This window comes from Podarcis filfolensis, assembly GCF_964270895.1.
Source record: "Podarcis filfolensis genome assembly, chromosome: 4".
Classification (NCBI taxonomy): Eukaryota; Metazoa; Chordata; class Lepidosauria; order Squamata; family Lacertidae; genus Podarcis; species Podarcis filfolensis.
The window spans coordinates 28,494,033-28,517,937 of NC_139607.1; the positions used below are offsets into that span (position 1 = coordinate 28,494,033).

Consider the following 23,905-nt stretch of genomic DNA (forward strand, 5'->3'; position numbering starts at 1 on the left):
AGCTTTTTATTCAGGTGGTTGCTGGTGTGTTTGGATTTGTGGTTTTAGACGGAGTATCCATTGTATTAAATATTTTCATTGATTTTCATTTTCATTTTCATTGTTTCTTTTATTATATTTCATTTTATCATAGCTGTCAACTGTCCCTTATTTGGCGGGAAAGTCCCTTATCCCAGCACTGTTTCCCGCTGCTGTCCCTTATTGATGATGTCCCTTAAATTACCCGGGTTTCAAAGGAAGCAGCTCCTCTCCCTCCCTCCCTGCCGGCCAGGGAGGAAGGAGGCTCCAACTGTGTTGCTTGGCTGTGTTGCTCACCCAATAAGGAGTCTAAGAACGACTGGGGGGTGGAGCTTGCATGCCTTGTGCCGATGAAATCGGCCGTGTTGCCTGGGAACTCGCCTTTGCTCAGCGCTTCCCAATGGAGAGGTGACGGTGGTTTTCCTTGCTGCATTCCCTTTGCCGGGTTGCTGCGCTGTGGGAACCACCGCTTGAGGCTTCGTTTGGCTGCTGGCTGGGCTTTGTGCCTTTGGCTCGGAGGGGCTCAGAAGTTGAACATACCTGTGCTCTGAAAATCCCTTATTTTGGCTGCTGGTCCCTTGTTTTCAAATCTGTAAGTTGACAGCTATGCATTTTATTGTGTTGCAGTGTGAATTATATGGGGTTCAAATAGCAATACAATAAACCACACTAGATAAGAAATAAAAGAAGCAATAAAAGTACAATGAGATATCATACACTATCTTGCTAGTTCCGCTGGCAGTGCATGAGACTCTTCATCTCAGGGTGGTCATGGGTTTGAGCCCCATGTTGGGCAAAAGATTCTTTCCTTGCAGGGGGGTTGGAGGACTCAATGACCCTCGTGATCCAACTCTATGATCCTGTTACTGCAATTGCTACAACAGGGAGACAAATCATTAAGTGGTCCGCCAAGACCCTTGCTCAAGTGGCCTGTTGAGAAAAACGTTTGCAAACTCTTGGTCTAAGCCTCTCCTCATTCTTTTTTTGTAGTTTTATATGAAACAATATTTATTTATTAGGCTTCTTACTCATTCTTCCCAGGGCAGGTCACGGCTAACTAAAAATGCAACATTAATATAAGCTGAAACAGTCTACAATCTACAAAAGAACTGCAGTAATGTTGCACACTTATGGTGATAACATGTTCAACTGAGGTGGTTGATAGTGCAAAACAACAACAACAAATAAGAAAGGCGTGGGAGGTGGAAACAATATAGATGTGGTGTTTGACAAAGTTGCATGACTATACTGAAGGAAACAAACACACACACACACACACACACACACACACACACACAACCTGTCCATCTATAGACATGTATATACAGTGGTGCCTTGGTTGTCGAATGTAATCCGTTCCGGAAGACCGTTTGACTTCCAAAACGTTCGACAACCGAGGCGCAAAGGGCTTACTGCAAAGTCAATGGAGAAACTTGGAAAAAACCGCAGCAGACGCCATTCGACTTCCAAGGCAATTACTTCCGGTTTTTCGGCGTTCGAAACCGAAATGTTCAGCTTCTGAGACACTTGAAAACCAAGGTACCACTGTAGATAGATATAGATAGATAGATAGATAGATAGATAGATAGATAGATAGATAGATAGATAGATATGCAGTGCCCTCTTGTGGTGGACACATTGTATGTTTACTTTTCAAAATGAAGGTTTATTTGTAAGGACAGTGTTTTGATTTTTCGTTTCCTTATCTTTGAATTGAGGATGATAGCAACCTGTGTCTCACAGTCCGTCAATTCAATAATTATTTTACGTGGGGTGGGTGCATGATGTGCACAGCAAAACACATGTTCCATGCCTACCGCTCCATGTCATCACGAAAGTATAGCCAGAGACATTTGGTCAAATTTAACAAAAACCACCTGGACAGAAATTGCTTTCCTCTTCTTGTCTCCTGCCCCCCTCAGCAATATATCACAGCTTCGATAGCCTACATATCGTAGGGGTATTTAAAATGAGTGCCGTCGTTTCATCCTCTTTCTTTGCTCTTCAAAATATGGCAACCCTACACTGCAGGGATGGAGAATTTTAGACCCAGGGCTGATTGTGGCCCTCTAGGCTCCTCTGTCCAGTCTTCAGAACTTTCCCCAGGTTATACCCCCTACCCCCCAAAAAAAGGCTGAGGTTTTTTTTTTTAAAGGGGAGTAGTATATTGAGAGGTAACGCCATCCCGTGATCTTATGATGGTGTTTCATAATCATTTGGAAATGTTTTGAATACGTGTGCTTGTGTGTGTTTTGTATTTTGCAGATTCTTACCAATCCTAAGCACCAGTTCACTGACAACCCCTTATATAAAGATGTTACTCTAGTCGCTTGGGATCCTGCACCCTATTCTGCAGATCTGACTGTGGTAAGTCAGCAGCCAGGATGAGTTCAACACCCGCTGCAACCTCCTCATTTAAAAGCAACTAGGTTCAACAATGCCCTTTTTCAAACTGTGAGAATGTTTCACTGATTTCCCATCGCAGGAAGCCTAAAACTAGGAAGTACTACAGAGGAGAGGCTGCTGTGCTACTTGTTTAGCGCTGCTCTCACTGACTTGGGCCAGCACAATAAATCTAAAAATGGTTTTGCTTCCGAACTGAAACAAACCAAATTCCTACCCCATGTCTAGATGAGAGATACGTTTCCATGAAATCCACCCTAATCAGAGCACATTAAGTATTTGAACAAGCTTGTGTTGTCGTTTTAGGAGCTTAACTATGGAACAAGCAGTAAAGAATGGGAAATAACCTAATAAACGGGCTCAACCTATCTGCCTTCTTTTTCCACCTGCAATCTTGACTAGCAGATAATTCCTGCTCCTTTTTAATCAGCTCCCTTAACTGTCTCTTCACAACAGACACTCCCTGCCCGTCAATCGCTTTCTCACCATTTCCATCTAACTCTCCTGCTGCCCGTTTTATTCTTCTCCACAGCTTTTTGGATATAATATGCCGGTTGATATTATACATGGGAGCAGCAGAATGTATTGCTATAATTTCTGCAGTTTTCAGGGGAGCAGAGAGTAACACACCCACACCCACCCAGAGAGAGAGTGTGTTTAAAATTTATTGTGGAATTAAAAAATTAGCAGCTTTATTATGAATATTTCATCTCTTGACACTAGAGGGAACCGTCTTATTGCACAGAACACAGGAAACTGCCTTATAGCTGCCCAGGGTGGCTAGGGAAACCCAGCCAGATGGGCAGGATATAATTAATAAAATTATTTTTATTATACTGAGTCAGATCATTGGTCTATCTACCTCAGCATTGCATGCACTGACCGGCAGCATCTGTCCAGGGTTTCATGCAAGAGACATTCCTTGGCCTAACTGGAGACATTGGTGGCCTTCGGCTTGCAAAACAGATGATCTACCACTTGAGCTATGTGACCAGTGTCTGCAAGTTTCTCCTGTTACTATGGCCTTGCACAACCTTCCTTCCTTGTAGCACCTTCAAGTCCTCCCACCTCCCTGTCCCCACATCACCTGGTGCTTGTTAACTCAGTCATCCTGATCTAAGTGCCTGGCCACCTGTGATTATTTTCCTTCTCTTCTCTCTGCCAAAATTCATTTCTGTAGCTCAAGTGCTGCCACCGGCATACCTTATGAAAATTTAAGTTTGCAGGAGTTTAAATAATGCAAACAACTTGCGGGAGTTGTAAACATGCAAAGAAATCTGGAGTAACTGTGTTGCACTTGGGCTTTTTGTTTTCTTCTTGTGTGAGTGGGGTATGGGGCCTGCACATAGATTTATGGAAAGCAAAAGGGGGAGTCCTGTCCTAGCTGGGAGTAAAATGCTGCAGCACAATTCCTGTACGTATCATCCCACTGCCTGCAAGCCTATTACACCCTTGTGCAAATTAATTGAAACAAACAATGTAGTTTATTGTACGAAACTCACATCTACATGTACAAAACTCACATAGTAACCAATATGACCTCTGTTATTTTTAAGCAGCATTTGAACACTGTTTGGCATGGAGGCTACTAGTTTCAAACAGTCACTGTTGATTTTTGGATCCCTGTACCACACTTGAATCAGTGCCTGAATGGACTTCTCCATAGTCATACAGTCTACAGCATGGAGGCGACTTTTGCATATGGCCCACAAATTATCAATGGGATTTATCTCCGGAGAATTCCCTGGCCAATCAAGTACCTGTATTTGCTGCTCTGGCATGAATTTCTTCACCATTTTAAATGTGTGACAGGGGGCTAGGTCCTCCTGCAATATCCCAGTACCGTCAGGATACCTCTTTTCCAGCTCTGGAATAACTCTCTTTCGTAGAACCTCAATATATTGTGGCGAGCGCATCATTCCTTCTATCGGCTGCAAGCTTCCGACACCATAATGATCAACTGACTTTTCGTGTTTGTTTTGAGTACAGGATTACGAGTAAGATAGAAAACATGCTTTGTTTCAATTAATTTGCACAATCCAATGTGCCCAGCATAGCTCTTGTGACATCCAGCAGAAAGACCTGTACCCAGAGCATGGACTAAGCACGGTACAGTCCTGCCCACAACTGGTGTAAACCCACCCTAGAGAGTTAACTCCCTTTTACCTGCCATCGCATAGCAGGGACACATTGGCTAGGTTTCACCATACAGCAGAATGTTCTCATTCCGAGAGCTGCCTGATGGTTCTCCCAGCTTGTTTACCATGGGAAAGCTTCACATAAGGAGTTCTGTCTGCTGAGCTCTAATTCTTCCCAGAGAAGAGGTTTGTAACTTGGGGGCTTGTGGGTGTTCTTGAACTGCAACTCCCATCATCTCCAGCTCCTGAATGTTCTAACAAGGGCTGATGGCAGTTGGAGTTCAGCAACATCCGGAAGAATGCAGGTTTGCTGTACCTACCTTAGTGGCAAAGCCCAGTTCTTTGTCATCTAAAAGTCAATTGTAGAGCACGCCCAGATATTTTTTGGGATTGATTAGCAAGCATTGAAACCTGTATCAGTTCTGCTGCTCTATCTAAACTGTCTGCGACATCAGGGCACCCTAACACACGCTAGTAAGAGTTGCAGAAATCCATATCCACTTTCTTCTATGCCTTGAAGGTGTGTTTTTATATCCACAGGGAGCTGACAAATGTGATGCTTTAGATGCAGGTTGGTATGTGTTTAGCACTCCCTAGAAAATGTCTGGTTTTTTGTTTGTTTTTTGTTTTCTCCTACCAGTGGTTTAAGCAGCCAGACTACAACTTGTTTACTCCCTATGCACTGCATCGCAGGAGGAATCCTAAACAGCCATTTTACATTCTCCACCCCAAATTTATATGGCAGCTCTGGGATATCATTCAGGAGAACACCAAGGAAAAGATACAACCCAACCCTCCTTCTTCAGGTTTCATTGGTAGGTGTGCTTATCGGTAGATTTCTTCATTAGCTGTGTCTGTAGAGTATATGCTGAAGTTTAGCATGTGCGGCTTGACTGTGGTGGTAATGAAATTTGATTTGGAGATGGATGGAAGAAGGCATGCTGTTTAACAAATAAGTACCATATATACTATTAAACAAAGGGACGCGGGTGGCGCTGTGGGTAAAACCTCAGCGCCTAGGACTTGCCGATCGCAAGGTCGCGGTTCGAATCCCCGTGGCGGGGTGCGCTCCCGTCGTTCGGTCCCAGCGCCTGCCAACCTAGCAGTTCGAAAGCACCCCCGGGTGCAAGTAGATAAATAGGGACCGCTTACCAGCGGGAAGGTAAACGGCGTTCCGTGTGCTGCGCTGGCTCGCCAGATGCAGATTGTCACGCTGGCCACGTGACCCGGAAGTGTCTGCGGACAGCGCTGGCTCCCGGCCTATAGAGTGAGATGAGCGCACAACCCTAGAGTCTGGCAAGACTGGCCCGTACGGGCAGGGGTACCTTTGCCTTTACCTTTATACTATTAAACGCACATGTCTTATGAACTTTCCAGGATTGTGTATCTGCAGGACTAGAAAGAAACAAAGCTTTGTCTAAAACCATTTATTACTAAAGTATACTCCAAAATTTATATAAGCAATAAACACAGAAGGCATCATTTTAACCAGGTCAAAGTCTACTACTATAACCAATATTCCAGCAGCATGTTCTTTGTGGAGCTGGAGTTACAAAACAGTGTTCATTTTATGACCTGTACTGCACCGATGCCTTGAAAATGTCTTGTGTGTTCAGAATGTGAAACACTGATCAGAGGGAACTGTGCATTGTCCTAAATCACGCAGGTATGGCTATGACTTGCTTGGGTTCAGTTGTGCGTAATTGGGGGTATGAATGGAATGTGTTGGCACAGCAAGGTGAAATTGTGACTTGTGACCTCATCTGACATTGGGGACACTACAGTGACAGGTGCAACAAAAGCCCAACAGGACCCTTTGAATATACAAGCCATATTCAGAGGAACAAAACACAAACCTGTGATAAGAGCACAGAATGGCTTTTCCTAGCTCTTGGCTCTGAACTGCAGGGTCTTTTTACAACTCTCTGGCCCTGATCCAAATCTACATAGCAGTGCACAAGTAGCTCCAATCAGATAACGCTGTTAAGCACAGAGGAACTAAACCTAGCTGTTCCCCCAATTCCCCATCCAAAACAGTTGAGTGGTAATATTTGGAATATCTTAACTGGGGCAGCGTATTGGATAGGAGAAGTGAGCATACAACAGTTGTATCTGCCCCGGATTCAGATCCCTAGCTGGATGGAGAGTTGAGTATAAAAGGGAGATAGACGCAGGAATCAGACTTAACGAAAAATAAAGGTAAAAACTGAAAGCAAACATTTGATGCTTGTGTCACCACTGAATATGAAACATACACCACATCAATAACCAGATAACCATGTAATGCGCTTGAAAGTGGAAATTGTATAACTGTTTATTTGAGAGATGAGTGTCGAGGGCAGAGTCATACATCAGCATCTGATGCTATCAGTCAGCATAAATGTTTCAGGGATGAATTTTTCAGTGTGACTATACATCACCAAATCTCACAGAAGATTGCTGATTCAAGCTAATGCTGGCGGACTGGAATAGCTGATGTTGTGAATGCCAAGGGATGTAAATTAGAGAAGATCCTGCTGGGTTATTTGCAATACCAAAACCTTACATTTATGAACGAATATTCTTGGTGGCAAATTTCGGCATAAATGAATGAATTAAATGAGGACTTGTCATAATGTGAAAGACCTTTATTTTCTCATATATATATATTATTATATTATATTATATTATATTATATTATATTATATTATATTATACACACACACACACACAGAAGGAAGGAAGGATGTTAAAACTGACCTATTTTCAAATGAGCTTGAAACTGCCCTTTTGTTAAAAGGTGGGGGGATCATAATTTCTTGTGGATGAAATAAAAATAAAAGTTCAGCCCATGTCCTAATTCACTGGATAGCTCAGGGTCATTCACATCCGTGGTCTAGATAGCAAAACTCAGTTTGAATTGCAAGGCATGTGACGCTAAATGGACACTGTGCTTATCTCTAGTCAGGACCAGAAATGCTAAATACCCTCATCCTGGACTTGAAAAGTGAAAGCAGGTCATAGCTGCCAATGCCGGAAACACTGGGATTGTGGGAGCTGGCCAGATAGAATCATAGAGTTGGAAGAGACCACAAGGGCCATCGAGTCCAACCCCCTGCCAAGCAGGAAACACCATCAGAGCACTCCTGACATATGGTTGTCAAGCCTCTGCTTAAAGACCTCCAAAGAAGGAGACTCCACCACACTCCTTGGCAGCAAATTCCACTGTCGAACAGCTCTTACTGTCAGGAAGTTCTTCCTAATGTTTAGGTGGAATCTTCTTTCTTGTAGTTTGGATCCATTGCTCCGTGTCCGCTTCTCTGGAGCAGCAGAAAACAACCTTTCTCCCTCCTCTATGTGACATCCTTTTATATATTTGAACATGGCTATCATATCACCCCTTAACCTCCTCTTCTCCAGGCTAAACATGCCCAGCTCCCTTAGCCGTTCCTCATAAGGCATCGTTTCCAGGCCTTTGACCATTTTGGTTGCCCTCCTGTGGACACGTTCCAGTTTGTCAGTGTCCTTCTTGAACTGTGGTGCCCAGAACTGGACACAGTACTCCAGGTGAGGTCTGACCAGAGCAGAATACAGTGGCACTATTACTTCCCTTGATCTAGATGCTATACTCCTATTGATGCAGCCCAGAATTGCATTGGCTTTTTTAGCTGCCGCGTCACACTGTTGGCTCATGTCAAGTTTGTGGTCAACCAAGACTCCTAGATCCTTTTCACATGTACTGCTCTCAAGCCAGGTGTCACCCATCTTGTATTTGTGCCTCTCATTTTTTTTGCCCAAGTGCAATACTTTACATTTCTCCCTGTTAAAATTCATCTTGTTTGTTTTGGCCCAGTTCTCTAATCTGTCAAGGTCATTTTGAAGTGTGATCCTGTCCTCTGGGGTGTTAGCCACCCCTCCCAGTTTGGTGTCATCCGCAAATTAGATCAGGATGCCCTTGAGTCCATCATCCAAGTCGTTGATAAAGATGTTGAATAAGACATCTCTTACTTTAAAACAGGGATAGGTTTTGAGGAGAAGCTTTTCAGGTGGCTAGGAGGTGACAAGTAGGAATGAGGAACGATATGCCTCTGTGCACTCTTTACTTGTTTGTCCACACGCCCAGAGTGTGTGAAGTGTGTAGAGCCAGAGGAGGACTAATGTATCACCAGATGCCCAAGTTACATACCACACAGAGGCGCTCTCATAAAGCCATGGAGCTCATTCGCAAAGTCTTACTGTATGAAACACTCCAAAACGCTTACGCTTCCCCATCTAATTTTTTTTAAGCATTGCTGAGGACGACTCATTTTGCAGCAACACGGTCCATACCCTGTTCCCTTCTCCATTTTACTCCCATGGTCATAGGTCCAGATTTGCTCAAGTGTACATCTTTTTGTATTTTTATTTCTGGCATTTGTATGCTACCCTGTAGCAAAAAGCTTTTTAAGGCAGTTTCCCAAAAAAAAAGTGGTTTTTTTTGTGTGTGAAATGTGTTTGAAATAGGTCAATGTTTTCCCATCCTTCCCATCCCATCTGTGTTTGAGCCTTATGTTAAATGGTTGCTAATGGAAGTGCAAACTCAAAATAAGCTTTGGCAGCTGCTTTTTCCTCTGACTGTTTGGAACTTAGGACTAAATTCTGTTTGCATGTTCACCTTTTGATCTCTCATAACTTTTAGAAGTATTGGTTTTGGCAGCCGATACAAGAGAGAGAGAGAGATGTTCTCTCTGTGATGGCTAATTGGTAAAGAAAGCTACTTTATATGTGCAATTCATTATCACGCAAATACCCTCACATTGACCTGATATTACGATCAATAAGTGGTGAACATACATGTGTGAACTGGCTTTCATGTCACTAGATTGTGTGCTCGTGAATCCATCTGTTGGTAGGCCTCTAACTAACGAATGTTTCATTGTTTTCACTCTTTCGGTTTTCTTGCTTTGCCGTAAGTTATCACTGCAGCACGCATTTCAAAGTAAAGATGAACTCAGTTTGAAAATAGGAGAATCTGCATCTGTACTGCAATGACATTTCTCCAAAGGCCACTCAGGATCCTTCTCACATCTGCACAAACATCTGCCAGGCAGGCATTTCCGCCAAGCCTGACATATTAACATCTCTGCTTGATTTATGGCCTGCTAGTAGCTTATCAGACCCAATCTCAGTGCTCAGAAATTAACATAATGCTTGCCCCAACACCTGCTAGAAGTGTTATGACTTGAGAAGGATTGGGAAGCAATTTGGCTTTAGGAAAGCAAACTATGTGTGAACTAACCACAAAATATTTTATTGAATTCCTGTTAAAGAGTTCCAGAGGTAACATGACATAACAAAAATACAACAGAGCTTCTTGGTAGCACTATATCTGCTCCCCGTTTGTGTAAGAACTGGCATGATGGAACAAGCAATACTATTATGAAATAGCTATGTAAGACTGCTGTGTGTACACACACAAGCACACAGTGAGAAAACCCCACATAGATATGAAAATAGATTTAAGCACCAGAAGCAGGTGTAGGCTTGAGAATCACAAGCCCATGCTTAAAACAGAGCTGTAGTCAGGCGGCATAATATAAACGTTTGTGCACGTAATGGACTTAGATGGAATAGTGTTTGAATCAGTGGTGGGAACCAAGATACAGATGATGCTAACAAACTTTTATTAGTGTGTGTGCGCACGCACGCATACACACCCACAAAAATGCTCTCTTCAAATAAGCCTAGAAAATATCAAGATCTGAAAACTTTCAGGGCTACTTTCTCTTCTAGGAATTAGGGAATGAGCTATGTGCTCCAAGGATGTTTCACTGTGTGCATGAAGAAGCCCTGGCTCAGAGAAGGGGACAGTATGGAGAAGGCAGAGAAATGCTATTGGGTGACAGGGAGAAGGCAGAATTGCTCAACACCTACTTTGCCTCTGTCTTCACCCAAAAGGAAAGCAGTGCCCAACCTGGCGATAACAGAACAATGCAAGGAGGGATCTGCAGCCTAACATAGGAAAAGAGGTGGTAAGGGAACACCTAGCCACTTTAAATGAATTCAGATCTTCAGGGCTTGATGAGCTGTACCCAAGGGTACTAAAGGCGCTTGCTAATGTCATCTCAGAGCCTCTTTTTATAATCTCTGAGAATTCTTGGAGAACAGGTGAGGCCCCTGAAGACTGGAGGCAGGCAAATGTTGTCCCCATCTTCAAAACAAGGGGGAAAAGAAAACCCAGGTGTAAACTACTGGAACCAATGGGATCCAAGTTACAAGATTCCAGCTAAACCTCAAGAAGAACTTGCCAACAGTAGGAGCTGTTCAACAGTGGAACAGACTACAAGCCGTAATGCACTCTCCTTCCTTGGAAGTTTTAAAGCAGAGGTTGGATGGCCATCTGTCATGGATGATTTAGTTGGGATTCCTGCATTGCAGGGGACTGAACTAGACCACCCTCGGGGTCCATTTCGACTCTATAGATCTGTGATAGCATGTTTAGAACATCATTTTTGCGCAAAAGATCTGCTGCAAAATAGCAAATTAGTGTGGTCTTCTTTTTACTTCTTTTTTAAACTTATAAATAAAACATGCCAGTCTTGGACTGAGAACCAGTAGATATTTTGAAACCATTGGTAATTTTTGTGATTATATTGCCAACGTTTACAGATATAGGTCCACAGGTTTTTTTTTTTTAATTTCAATGGGAAAAGCAGCTGTGATTCATGTCAATGGGTGTGCATAAAGATTAGTTTTCCTCCAATGAAGAGAATGTGAAAGGATTCCACGTTGTGGAACTTCTCTGGTCAGTTTTGCCACAGAACACTTATGGTTTTGCAAATATTGCTGTGATCATTTGAATATATGTATCTTGAAGTTTTATGGCTACTCCATAGTTTTGAATGAAAGTTGCAGGAATTGTTAGTGCTTAGTTTCTGGAATATGCAGCATTCAAAATGTTCTCAAAGTCGAGTTTTTGCTAATCTAAAAGCTGAGCTGAGTCCCAGGCAGTTTTCAAAATATATTATTTCTTTCATACTAAACAGTTGGTACAATAAGGTAAATGAAATTACATTCTTGTGTACTTCCAATCTCCTGGAAATGACTTTTTAATTATCTTGCTAATTACATAGTGTAATTGCATTGCACAAAGATACATGCTGGAAGTTGAAAAGCTCTTGAGTGATTAAAATTGCCGAGGACAAATTAAATTTCTTCCCTTTTTTTTAGAATCCTTAATATCCATTTATATTTACTATTCATACAACGAACTTAAACATTTATTTAATTCTGATAAAAGAACTTCAACACAAACCCCCAAATCCCAAGAGTTTGATCTTCTGCTATTGAGCTAATTTCAAGCCATTGTTTAAAATTCCTAAATACATAGCTGTGCGATAAGAGCTTGCGACATAGGTAGCTGAACATTGCACTGTTTTCGGCTGACAAATCCTACATTGATGTAGAAGATAATTCTGTGTAATGGTGCATGGATTGTCATTGCTATGTATGAGAGTCTACAATGGAAGGAGAGTCCACCAGCTTTCAAGGGAGTCCGTTCCACTGTTGAACAGCTCTTGCTGTTAGAAAGTTTTTCCTGGTGTTTAATCTCCTTTCTTGTAACTTGAACTTTGGGTCCTTCTCTTCCCAAGCATGAGAAAACAAGCTTGCTCTGGTGTCCATGTGACAGCCCAAAGATACTTGAAGATGGTTATCATAATCTCCTCTCGGTCTCCTCTTTTCCAGGCTAAACTGCTGGGATAGTTCAGTAGAGCACGAGACTCTTAAATCTCAGGGTCACAGATTCACGCCCCACATTGGGCAAAAGATTTCTGCACCGCAGGGGGTTGGACTAGATTGGCTTTGTGGTCATTTCCAACTCTACAGTTTTATGATTCTGTAAAACATGCCCAGCTGACCACTCAGTAGCTCCTTGAATCTTCTTTTGCCCTTTTTGAAGATGGGGACTACATTTGTCCGCCTCCAGTCTGCAGGGACCTCACCTGTTCTCAAAGAATTCTCAAAGATTATAGACGAAGGCTCTGAGATTACATTCACAAGCTCCTTGGGTGTAGCTCATTGGGCCCTGGAGATTTGAATTCATTTAAACTAGGTGTTCCCTTACCACCTCTTTTCCTATTTTGGGCTGCAGCTTCCTTCCTGCATCATTCGTTCTGCTATTGCCAGGTTGGGCACTGCAGAGAACCTACTACTTGCATGTTCCTCCTCTTGCTTCGAACATAGCCGAATAAACATTTATAATTATTTTTAACCTTTTTTTTCAAGCCTGAGCTTCTTTCTGAGCTTTGCCCCACCCCCTGCAACTGTTGGCTACATGTGCATACTCTTCCTTCGTGATTTCCCTTTCTTTCATTTCTTAATACATGCCCTCCTTCAGTCTCACCTCATCTGTAAGCTCCTTATGCAGCCACACTGGTTTCTTTAGACGCCTCCCACTTTTCTTTCTTGTTGGAATTGTCTGCATTTGTGCCTTCATTATTTCACCTTTAAGAAATACATAGGGCAGGGAAATACTATTAGGCAGGGGAAAGTGGTACCTAATGGTGAGCAACGGTTGAGGATAGTGTTGTCCGTGCTGGGAATGTGCTTTACAAAAGCAGTAGCAAGCACTTACTGGGTAGGGATAACTCAAACAGTAATTAAAATGAAGTTTCCTGTTAACAGCTGTAGATTTCTAACCTGGGGCCAATATGTTTTTTAAAAGTTAAAAGCATAAATATGTAGGTTATTTGTACATGTGGCCTCTTCACATGTAGGTTTCGAAGGGACTGTGGGGGTCGTCTAGTCCGACCCCATGCAGGAATCTCTTGCCCAACGTGGGGCTCAAACCTATAACCCTGTGATTAAGAGTCTCGTGCTCAACCGACTGAGCTATCTCTTGGTGCACATATATTGGCTAAAATGAAGTCGTTGTCCCATCATCATTTAATAACAATAAGGATGCTCCTTATAACCCTGCCCCCTCCAAATCTGACTGATACTAAATCACTGTGCTTGCTTGAGAAGGGAGATCTGCATTTTGTGTTGTGAAAGTGAATCGGAATATTTAAAGTTTATTATCAGCCTCAATATGAACCAGCAGATGTGTGAGCTAGCGCATATTTACTACTCTTTAAAAAACCAGTTAACACTGTGACTTAGTACACATTTGAAAACTATTCTAGCGGTCAGTGCTTATCAGGTTACAAAGATCTAGAATGAGATTTTTGCGAAGCTGAGGCGGAGGGAGCTAACCTCAACAGAATGGGCATTGAGGCATCTACCGTTAACTTCAAGCAGCTATCCCAATACATTATCCCTTGCATATCTAGAGCACCAGTCTTTTTTTCTTCCTTTTTTTGGTGCTATAATCACAGAATTCCTACTTGATTCAGAGTTAGAAACAGTTAATAGCAACACGCTTTGTTCCTGCTTAACGCACAGCGGATTCCTTAGGGGAAAACAAAGCAAGCTGGCAATAAAACTGTAACATATATGATATAGATGGATTAGGCAACAGCTTGCACTCGTTCACAAGAATGAATTTTCCTTGGACATCTGGGGCGGGCTGTCTGAAACAGGCTCTGGGCTTGACTCTGGGCTCAGAAGGCGGTCCATTTTCTCGTCCATTTGGGGAAGCGCTTGCCTAGTGGTTCCACCTTCTGCTTTCCGGTTCAGTTGGATGACTGTGACCTTTGACTGGCAGGTGGTTTCTCCGTCAGCCGCTGAAGCAGGTTGGCAGTGGAAAAGCATCAGAAAGCATTTGTAGAACTGGAAAACAAAAGAAACCAACCAGTTTCATTTTGCTAAACTGCAGTTTTCAGGTTACGAATTAGGATAAAGATTCGTGCATTTAAAAAGTTAAGTGAAGATTCAGATTCTGCTGTTTACATTGCAATCCACCCTTTCCCAAACCTTTTCACTTTGGAGCCTTTGAAGAACGCGCTGCATCAGCTCCGGCGCCTCACAGCTCGTTCCTCCCTCAGTTTGAGGGCCAGAGCACAATGGCCCTCGAATTGGTCCTGGGCGATGTACTTTATTGGCTCGAATATAAGCCGCACCTGAATATAAGCCACACATTTAAAAGTCCTGGGGGGGGGGAGAAAAAAAGACAATAACCGAATATGCCGCTCCCTTCCTCGCTTTCTCCCTTCCTGGCCTTGGGGAAGAGGATGGGGGGCTACATGTGGGGCAGGCTCCTGGCACTCCTGTGCTGCGCTCCTGGCGCTGTTTACCCCACGCTCCTGGCTGCATACTGGATTCTTTTTGTAAGGTCATGAATATAAACTGCACTTTAACTTTTCACGGTCGGAATTTGGAAAAAAAGGTGTGGCTTATATTCGGACCAATACGGTAATTTGATTTATTGCCCAGGCCTAATGCTGACCCCACTGGGCAGAATGGAGCCTCCTTGACTTCAATAGGAAGGAAGGCCAAGTTAAACCTAATACAGCCAGACACGATAGCATTGGTTAGCATTTTGCCACGTTGGCTCTAACCTGCAAATCACCCTCTGAGAGCAGCTCCTCATCTTGGGCAAATTGGCCCTGGAGCAGACAGGATGTCATACAAGTCACTAACTGGCTTGGTTGTCGTGCCTCACAGTGTGCAATGCCAGAGGAGCAAGGTGGTGTTACAGGCAAGAGAGGCAGGTCCTGAACCTTAGGAAAAGCCACGGCTGCTGCTTTCCGCTTCTTTAGCTTGGAGCCCACCTCACATGCGGGTCTTAAGAGAAGACTGGGGGTTAAAGGCCATAGGGGAGGGGGCTTATCTGGCTCCCTGGAGGACTTGTGAAGTTTAGCAGAAACTGGTGGGTGGTGGAACTGGGAGCTCAGGGCTTGCCCAACCAAAGAGTAAGTAGGGCTGGCCGGGAACATCTTTGTCCATTGAGGCAGAAGCCCTAGGAAAGGCTATCAAAACACGTGGCACAGTAGCACCCAAATGTATTCCCTAATTCACAAGCTGAGATTCCTGCTTGATGACTCTTGAGGCTCCTTCCAACTCTACAACAGGAGGGAGGGAAAGCAGTAGCAAATTAAAGGGGGAAAACAAGGGAAAGAGGTAGCTTGAAAGGAGAAACAACAGCTCTCTCTACCCCTTCACCATTTAAAAAAAAAAAAACAGGAGGAGAGAAAAATGAAGACTGGAAGTAATTCACAGGGGCAGCAGAAAAACTCAAAGGAATAGAGGAGCTATGAGAAAGGGAACAGGAATTTGGCTGAGGTCAATGGCAATGGATCAACTCCTGTTTTCTTGATACTAGTGGTGCATTTCCTGTTCTTGGTCACCAGGTGGCAGCCAGAACCCACTCAACAGCCCTTTGTCCAAAGAAAATATATTGATTCAGCACCACCGCATGCTAGAGATGATCAGCAATTTAGCAAACAGAACTTGACTTGATTTTTGCATGTGCAATAATTAAAAAGAAACCTAAGTTTGGAAACTTATTCTGGCATTTTTAAATACCCTAAACGTTTTCTCTGTTTTCAGGGATTCTCATCATGATGTCCATGTGCAGCGAAGTCCATGTATACGAATACATTCCTTCAGTCCGGCAGACTGATCTCTGCCACTACCATGAACTCTACTATGATGCGGCTTGTACCCTGGGGGCTTACCACCCGTTGCTTTATGAGAAACTGCTGGTGCAGAGGATGAACAGAGGCTTCCAGGAAGATCTGTACCGGAAAGGAAAAGTGATTTTGCCAGGGTTCAGGTCAGTGAAATGCCCTGGATGGAAGTGATTCCGATCCAACACTAAGAAAGGATATTTCTAGAACAAAGTGCAATAAGGTGCTGCTGTCGTACTAACAAACAACAAAGAAATACTTGAAAAAAACCGGATCCTAGACCAATCTAGTCTTGAGTCTATAAACTGTAAGTAAGTAGCAGGCTTGGGGGAAGTCCTTGCTTCTGAGGCCTGAGTATTTATTATTGCTTTGAAAATAGGTTTTGGGGTCTGTTTTGGTTTTTTTAAAAGGCTTGCTTTTTGAGAGATGCAAACTATGGTGAAGGTAAAATACTGTGAGGATATATGCCAGAAGTCATCAAGCAGTTATACCACATGTGCCCGATTGCAGTCCTTTAGACAAGGCAGATTAAACACGAAGCCTAACCTAGTGAAGCAGTCCTTACAATTAAATAAAAGCAAACTTCAGCTATATTTTTCACAGCATCTTTTAAGATTTTCCTCTCTTCCCTCTTATAAAAAGTGCCAGATGTTTACTGAATACAATGAGCCATGTTCTCGTTTTATTTAAACTGTTCTGGTGGCTGAGCTTGGAACCCTAACCTTAAAACACTTGTGCTGGACTCTTTTAACATGTGTTAAGACATACTTGGTCAAATACATAAATTGGTAGCATGCACAGGAAAGGTTGAGTAGAAGACCACCACCTGGCTGTTTCAGAAAATAGCATATTGAAATTTGTTTCTGTGCCAACGTGCTGGCACCAGTGTCCATATTAGAACAAAGATATTTTCTGACCTTTTACGTGGGACTGAATTGCCACACATTCATGTACGCAGGCCTGCAGGCTGATTCTCATTCATCATGCTATGACAACTCCCTCCAAATACCTTCATGACAGCTACTGTAATCAGGATGAAAAGTCTTACCTGCAGATGAGCCATCAAGGGAGTAGGTTGTTGTGTGACAATCACAACCCACAAGCAAACAACACAGCTTATCTTTAGAAAGCAGTTGCTTTCCAATTCTTTGTTTCCTCTACCACCTGTGTGGATGTGTCAGGATGCTGTCAGTGGCTCCCGGCAGTAGTTGCCCAGGAAAGTATAAAGATAAGGAAAAAAATTCTTACAGTCCTTTTTTATTCCAAACTTTACAGAGAGAGGCTATAGAACCCAGCTGCTTGGATAATGGTGTTGTCCCAAGTGAATCTTCACACACCCCAATCTCTTCCACTTCCTCATTCGTCATTATCATCATCATCTCTACAGGTCTTGCTAAGTGCCCTCTGTCTTTGAGCTCTTTGCTCTCCTACTTTTAAGGTTTGCTGGGTTCTGGGAGATGGTGGGTCTGGAATGCTTTCTAGTGACCTGTCATCCAGCTCTCCCGTTATTTCTCAGCTTTTCCCCTCATCTGCCTCTGAGCTGTGACCTCCCACAAACCCCCCATTGAAAATCTATACAATCTTCCTCTTCCTCCTCCCTGGAAGGGTCAGGATGGGGAGGCGGTCTCCACCATTCTTCCTCCTCTGCCCAGTCCCTGACAGGATGTTAGACTAGAGATCTTCAGCAGCCTTTTCCATTTTAGTTTTCTTTCGCTGCCCCACAGCCCAGTTGCAGCGCTATTCAGGGAAAAGTGTCAGGAAGAAAGGTTGGGACAGAGGGCAGCGGAGCTTGTAGTCTTACGAATGTTCACTACCACTGCAGTATTTATTGGCAAGCCAAGTCAGGGGGAAGCGAGTGAACAGAAGAGAGGAGCTTTGGGGTTGTCAGAAAGTAGTAAGAAGAGAAGAGGGAATTCATCAGGTTGCCTTGTGAGCCAAAGATGCAGTGAGATGTCAAACCCTGTAGGTTCTCGTTGTTAAGAGCAGTGATTCAAAATTCTGGCCCAGAAATATTCAAGCAATGCTTCTGCATTTGCAACATTCCCTTTCACCCCCACCCCCAAGTTTCTAGCAATAGTAAGCAAGATCCTGATTCTACTTCTAGGTCTTAAGAATGTAAAGACAATTTAGCTGGATCAAGCTGAAGGTCCATCTCATCTCGCACTCTGGTTCCAGCAGTGGTCAATTAGATGCCTCTGCAGAGGTTTGCAAGAAAGGCATAAAGGCAGTGGGCTTCCTCTGTTGCTTGTCCCAAGCCTCTTGACATTGACAATATCTTATCTCCAAACACAGAGCATCCATTGGGCTGCTGTGTCAACCTGCCTGTGTGTCACTTATCTGCCTGTCTAATCTTGTTTCCGAAGGTGGTGTTCATCTTCCACATCTTATTTTTCCCCCCGATTTTTTTTAAAAAAAGTGATGAGTTGCATAATTTAATTCAAAGGAGGATGGATCAGGTCGCCCCCTTCAGGCCTACCTAAGACTCCTGTCAAATGCAAACTCTCTCTTGCAAAAGACTGCTGAGCACCAACAGAGACGTTCTATAATCTTTCACCTTGTTGTCGTGCAGGGATAGCCCTCCAGGTGTTGGGAGTGCAGCTTCCTTCCTTCCCGTTGGCCATGTTGGGTGGGGATGATGGGAGCTACCGTCCAACAACATCTAGAGATACACATGTCCCCCATCCCTGTTGTGTTTGCTCAATCAGAAGTATCCCAGTAAAGCGCACATATCTCATTGCTTAGGCTCTTAAAAAAATTTTTTACCCAGCTGGGTTGAGAGAGAAGAGAGTTTGCATCCGTGCTTGTATGCATATGTTTCTGCTGTATTCTTAACAATAACCACCTGCCCGAGGCATAATTCAATTTAAAGAAATAATTGTGTTGGGTTCAGCATAAGTTAACCATGGCTTAACTTAACATCCTATTTGTTTCAGTGGGAGCTAATCTCATTATTGCTAACACAGCAACACACACAAAATACTGGATCATAGGAGTCAATTCCTAGGGGCTAAGGTCCCTTCGCCACACGCCATAAAATATCGGAGGGGGCTGGGCCCCACCCAAAGTTGATGGGCATTGCCATTCATATGATGTGTGTGTGCCATGTCCTGTGATCCATTATGTGGGGTGGGGCTTGCCTAGGGGCCCCAGTATTTTATTCAGGTTGGCAGCCCTATACTGGATACTTTTCTGAATAGTGCCATTTTAATCAAGTTTTATCTAAGGGTTCAACTGCTTGCACATTTCTTCAAGAACCTTAAATTAGTGGTGGCCATGTGGTATCTTCTTAAATGTAACTTAGAAGCACTGCTTGTCTCCAAACTGAGGTCTAGTACAAACCCAGGGATGCCACCACAGATCCTGAGTCAACCTTCCAACAAAGTCTGGTTTTCCCTCTCGCCATTTAAGTTCTCCTAACTCAACCACCTTCGCAATCGAAACTGTAGTTGTTTATTCCACTGACTTCAGCAGGGTTCGAATTGGAAACTTTAAAAATATTATTATCGGTTCATCTTCTGATAAGTGCTCACTTTGCAAAATTCCACAGATTTTACTTCTGCATTTTACTTCAAAATTCCGCATTTTACTTCAATGTTAAAGGGAGATGAGAGGGGAAGAGGGAGAAAAACAGGAGGGGAACTTCCGATTTTGTTTTTTAAAAGTTGCAAGTGAAAGAAAGAAAGCATTAGCAAGTGATAGCTGATTGAAAGTTCAGACTGTTCAGTTTAAGACAGTAAATGAATGTGTATTAGATGTTAAATAGAATTTTGTATGTTTTTAGGCCACCTTATTATATATATATAGATATATATATAACAGTGCATTTTTAATCTATATCAGAATTATAAATGTTCAGTAAATGTCTGCAACTCCTACTTGAAGTCAGTGAGAAATCTCACTTTAAAAAAGTATGAAGTCTGTTTAAGCCTTTGCTTCTTCTTTTTACCAGTTTAAAAAAAAAGCAAGGGTTGCTGGGAGAAGTTAGTTTTGATTGGCATAAATATGTTGAAAGCTTCACACTTTCTCTGCACTGATGGCTGTACAGTTGAAAAGTTGCACTCAACACCTTGGGGTAAAGCATACTTGTTTTCTGTTCTTATTATCTGTCATGATCTACACTTTCCACTGTGAATTTTTTAACGTGGTGCTCTCTTAATTTTTTATGCATAACGCCTTCAGAAGGTCACTTGGAGGTGTTCTCATGTTTGTTACAGGGAAATTGATCTATAAACTGTTGAGCCAATCTTTGTTTTGCTAGCAAAAACAAAACGTTCATCTCTTGTTGTTTCTTCCATTGTCATGTGTGACTTGGAGGCATGGCCTGGTACTTGCTTCACCTTCTCAGTTTTTCCCCTCCGCTTGCTACCAGAGTTACTCGTGTTGAGTTCAAAAGCACTGAATGTGGCACTGGGCACAAAATCCAGGTTCCAGCGACTTTTATCAATTTTTTCTTTTAAAAAAGAGGTGCTTTATAGCCTGTGTGGCTGGCAAAAATACCCCAACAGTGTTGAGTATTGCCTCCTCCAAACTCAGAGAAGTGAGAGGCAGTGCTTAAAAATATATATTATAGGAGCCTAGGGCAAGGCTTCAAGTACCCAGTTTTCTTCCTTGCAGAATCAGATTAAAAATATGGAAATTAAGAAAATCATGCACCCTTGTTTAATCAGCTGACACACAAATCGCAGTATCCAGCTTTCCTCTGCACAGAATCCAGATTGTTTTGCAGGCCAATTTCCCCCTGCACATATTCTTTTGCTCAAAGGTATGTTCCACTGTGTTCAAATGGATCTTGCTCCCTACAGGTGCATATAAGACTGCAACCCTCATATGGCACCTGGGAGTAAGTGCCATTAAACTCAGCCAGGCTTACTTTCAAGTAGATATAGGATAGTTCTGTCAATTAGCCTTGTGGCAATCGCACGGCTAGTTGGGAGATGGGAAGTGCCTAATTTCTACTGAATTGCGTAAATAGCAATCCTAACCCCACTTATCTTGGAGTAAGCCCTATTGAATTCACTAGGACTTACTTCTGAGTAGGCTTGGTTAGGGTATGGCCACAACAGCTCTGCCCACCCCCCACGCCAGACAAAATACTTAAATTGTGACACCCTATTGCCGTCGAGTAGGCCCTGTGGCGGTGTGAGCTCTCATCCCTAAGTCAGAGGAAACATTTATGGGTGTTACGCTCATCATGCAAAAATATTTGAAGTGTTAGTAATGAAAGCTGCAAAATGCTCCACACTTGTTAAAAACCACCCTTTCTAAAGTGGATCATTAAATATAAATGGAGGTTTTTGAAAATATTGCCCTAAATAATTCTTAGTACTTGGAAAAAAAATCTAGCTAGGAGTTGTTCTTTTGATTTTGTTCAACAAGGTTTTTTGATCCCTAAATTGAACTCTGACTTCATTAATTTCAGAGTGCCCTGTCTTGGACAAATTGCAATCCATAATTTTCTTAAGTTCCCCTTCGTTCTTTCTCTCACACAAACTATACCAGGGTAGTTTTACATGTGCTGAAACTGAAGACAGATAAGGTTATGACTGGGCTTTCCACATTTTCTTCTTAAATTTTTTGAAAGTTCAGCTGCTTACATGGCATGCAAAATTGGAGTAATGATCAAGTGCACCTATGGAAGGAAGGATGGGATATAAAAATAAATGGTGATGATTGTATTTATTTATTTATTTTTAAAAAGTAACCAACTTCTTTCCCTCCCTTATACTTTGCAATTTGAAGATAGAATACTGAAAATGTCGTGAAATTACAGGGACATTTCAATGAATTTTAAAATCTCATATAGAGACATTTGCAGCCATAAAACTGCAGCTTTCTGTGCAAAGAGAACATCTGGATTAACTGTTTATATAAGTACCTCATGTCTATTGAAGGTTTATTTAAATAACCGCCCTGAGAGCTTTGTGATGAAAGGTGGTGTATGAATTGAATTAATTAAATAAAAATAAAATGCATTTTTATATCACAGATTTCCACTCTGTAACATGGCAACATAATTCGAACCTCTGTTGTTACATGGCCAGCTGTGTACATGCCTTATATTCACACATATCATCTCATTTTCTAAAGCTGTAGTCGCCGAGCTACTCAAATAGAAGACTGTGTACTTTTTAAATAGCCTTGAGAATTATTTTGTATGATAATTTTTTAAGTGAATGTGCACTCTTCAAGAAACGAAAGCTTGAGATTTTCCAGGAGTCGCATTTTTAAAAACAGTGTTTGTATACATTTTAACACTTTTGTATTTTCTATTTTGGTTTTATATATTTTTATGTATGCACAGTGTACAGATTTTTCTTGTAAATAAAGTTTGTTTGTTTTTTTATTTGATTGGATGCATCAGTCTCTCATTATTTAACATGAGGGGATTAAAATGTGTATGTTACAAAACAAATGTTGCCATTAAGGAACTAACTGCCCATGTCACACCTGGTATATAAAGGCAGTGTGGTGTAGTGGTTAGGGTGTTGGACTAGGACCTGGGAGACCAGGGTTCAAATCCCCATGAAACTCACTGGGTGACCTTTGCCCAGTTGTTGCTTCTTAGCCTAATTACCTCACAGGGTTGTCGTGGGGATTAAATGGGGGCGGGACCATGTGCGCTACCTTGAGGTCCTTGGAGAACAAGGTGGGATATTAAGTACAATAAATACATATACATTCCAAAAATAAGCTAGGTATTAGTCTCCAAGCTACTTTTGATTAATAGCCTTGTGAGAAGTGACCTATCCCTGAGACCTAATTTGATTCCCTCCAGCCACAAGTTACAGAACGGGGGGAAAGGCAAGTGTGAGCAAAATGATCTATAACTGCTAAGGCATACTGAATTTTTAAAAAACTACTAATGCACAGACCTCGCAAAGGAAGCTCTGTGTTTAAGGAGGCTTCCACAAGCTAGCCTTAAATCTTTAAGACATGCTTTGTTTTATGTGCCGGATGGTGCTTTAAAAAAAAAAAAGTATGGTGGAACACCCAAAGATACAATGGCTGGATCTGGACACATAAAAAAAAAAACGTTACAGGAAAACACGTTACAGAGCTCATAGCGTAAAATCCCATAGATTTTGGCTGCTCTACATATGGTGATAACAATATAATTATAGTTATAGTGATATAATTGACTGAGTGTAGCTGAGTCCCGTGTCTCTGTCCCTTATAAACTGTGTAGTACAATCCATTGTGTGATTCGTTATGGTAAGGAAAAGCTTGGGGGCCGTGAACAGAAGCACTGCTGGGTGCATGCGGTCAATTGAATGTTTATAAATTGGTTTGCTGCACTGTTCCTCAAAGCACATAGCTGTGGAACTGCCTGATCCTGGGTTAATCCATCTACATTCCATACTTGATTGGCTGTACAAGGTTTCAAAGACATATATTTCCTTTTTAAAAGGAGGTGCTGGTCACTGAACCAGGGACAACACATATTGCTCTACTACCAACCAAACAATTCGATGCTGCTCTATATCTGATACCTTTTAGGTCTGGTGGTCATTTTAAGGTTCTGGCTTGACTGCAGGCAGAAGGCAGAGACGAGAAACTGACATTTGAAATGCTCAGGAGTAACATGATGTACCAAGAAAAGTTTACACGAAAACTTTATCCTTGTCATACGTTACCGAAGGAAAGACAATTACTTTAAAGCTATTCTCCGTGTTTCAATTGCTAGGCGTTACAGTTAAGCATGAAAGGCTTCTTCAGAAACAGCTTGCTCTCCTCACAAAACCAGTAAAAAGCCCCAAATGTTAGATATGCTTTCCCTCCTACACACATTGATCAAGTGGCCCATTCTTCCTGTAATGA

General features: G+C 42.3%; 2 protein-coding genes across 13 annotated transcripts in view; one reads left to right on the plus strand and one right to left on the minus strand.

Moving 5' to 3' along the window:
* The window catches only part of ST6GAL2 (ST6 beta-galactoside alpha-2,6-sialyltransferase 2), a 75,718-nt gene extending 53,283 nt beyond the window's left edge, over positions 1 to 22,435 (plus strand). For 11 of the 12 annotated variants that reach the window (XM_083610739.1, XM_083610743.1, XM_083610741.1 and 8 more), the window contains 3 exons: positions 2,284 to 2,385; positions 5,200 to 5,374; positions 16,008 to 22,435. In XM_083610739.1, the coding sequence (XP_083466865.1) occupies positions 2,284 to 2,385; positions 5,200 to 5,374; positions 16,008 to 16,261 (531 nt within the window). In that variant the 3' untranslated portion in view covers positions 16,262 to 22,435. Of the gene's footprint in view, positions 1 to 2,283; positions 2,386 to 5,199; positions 5,516 to 5,878; positions 7,172 to 16,007 lie in introns of those variants that run through there. The other variant, XR_014547231.1, reaches the window with a different exon arrangement.
* Positions 9,806 to 23,905, minus strand: part of LOC310761174 (parapinopsin-like) — a 52,420-nt gene continuing 38,320 nt past the window's right edge. The window contains exon 5 of the mRNA XM_083610939.1: positions 9,806 to 14,288. Coding sequence (XP_083467065.1) covers positions 14,049 to 14,288 — 240 coding nt within the window. The 3' untranslated portion in view covers positions 9,806 to 14,048. The remainder of the gene's footprint in view (positions 14,289 to 23,905) is intronic.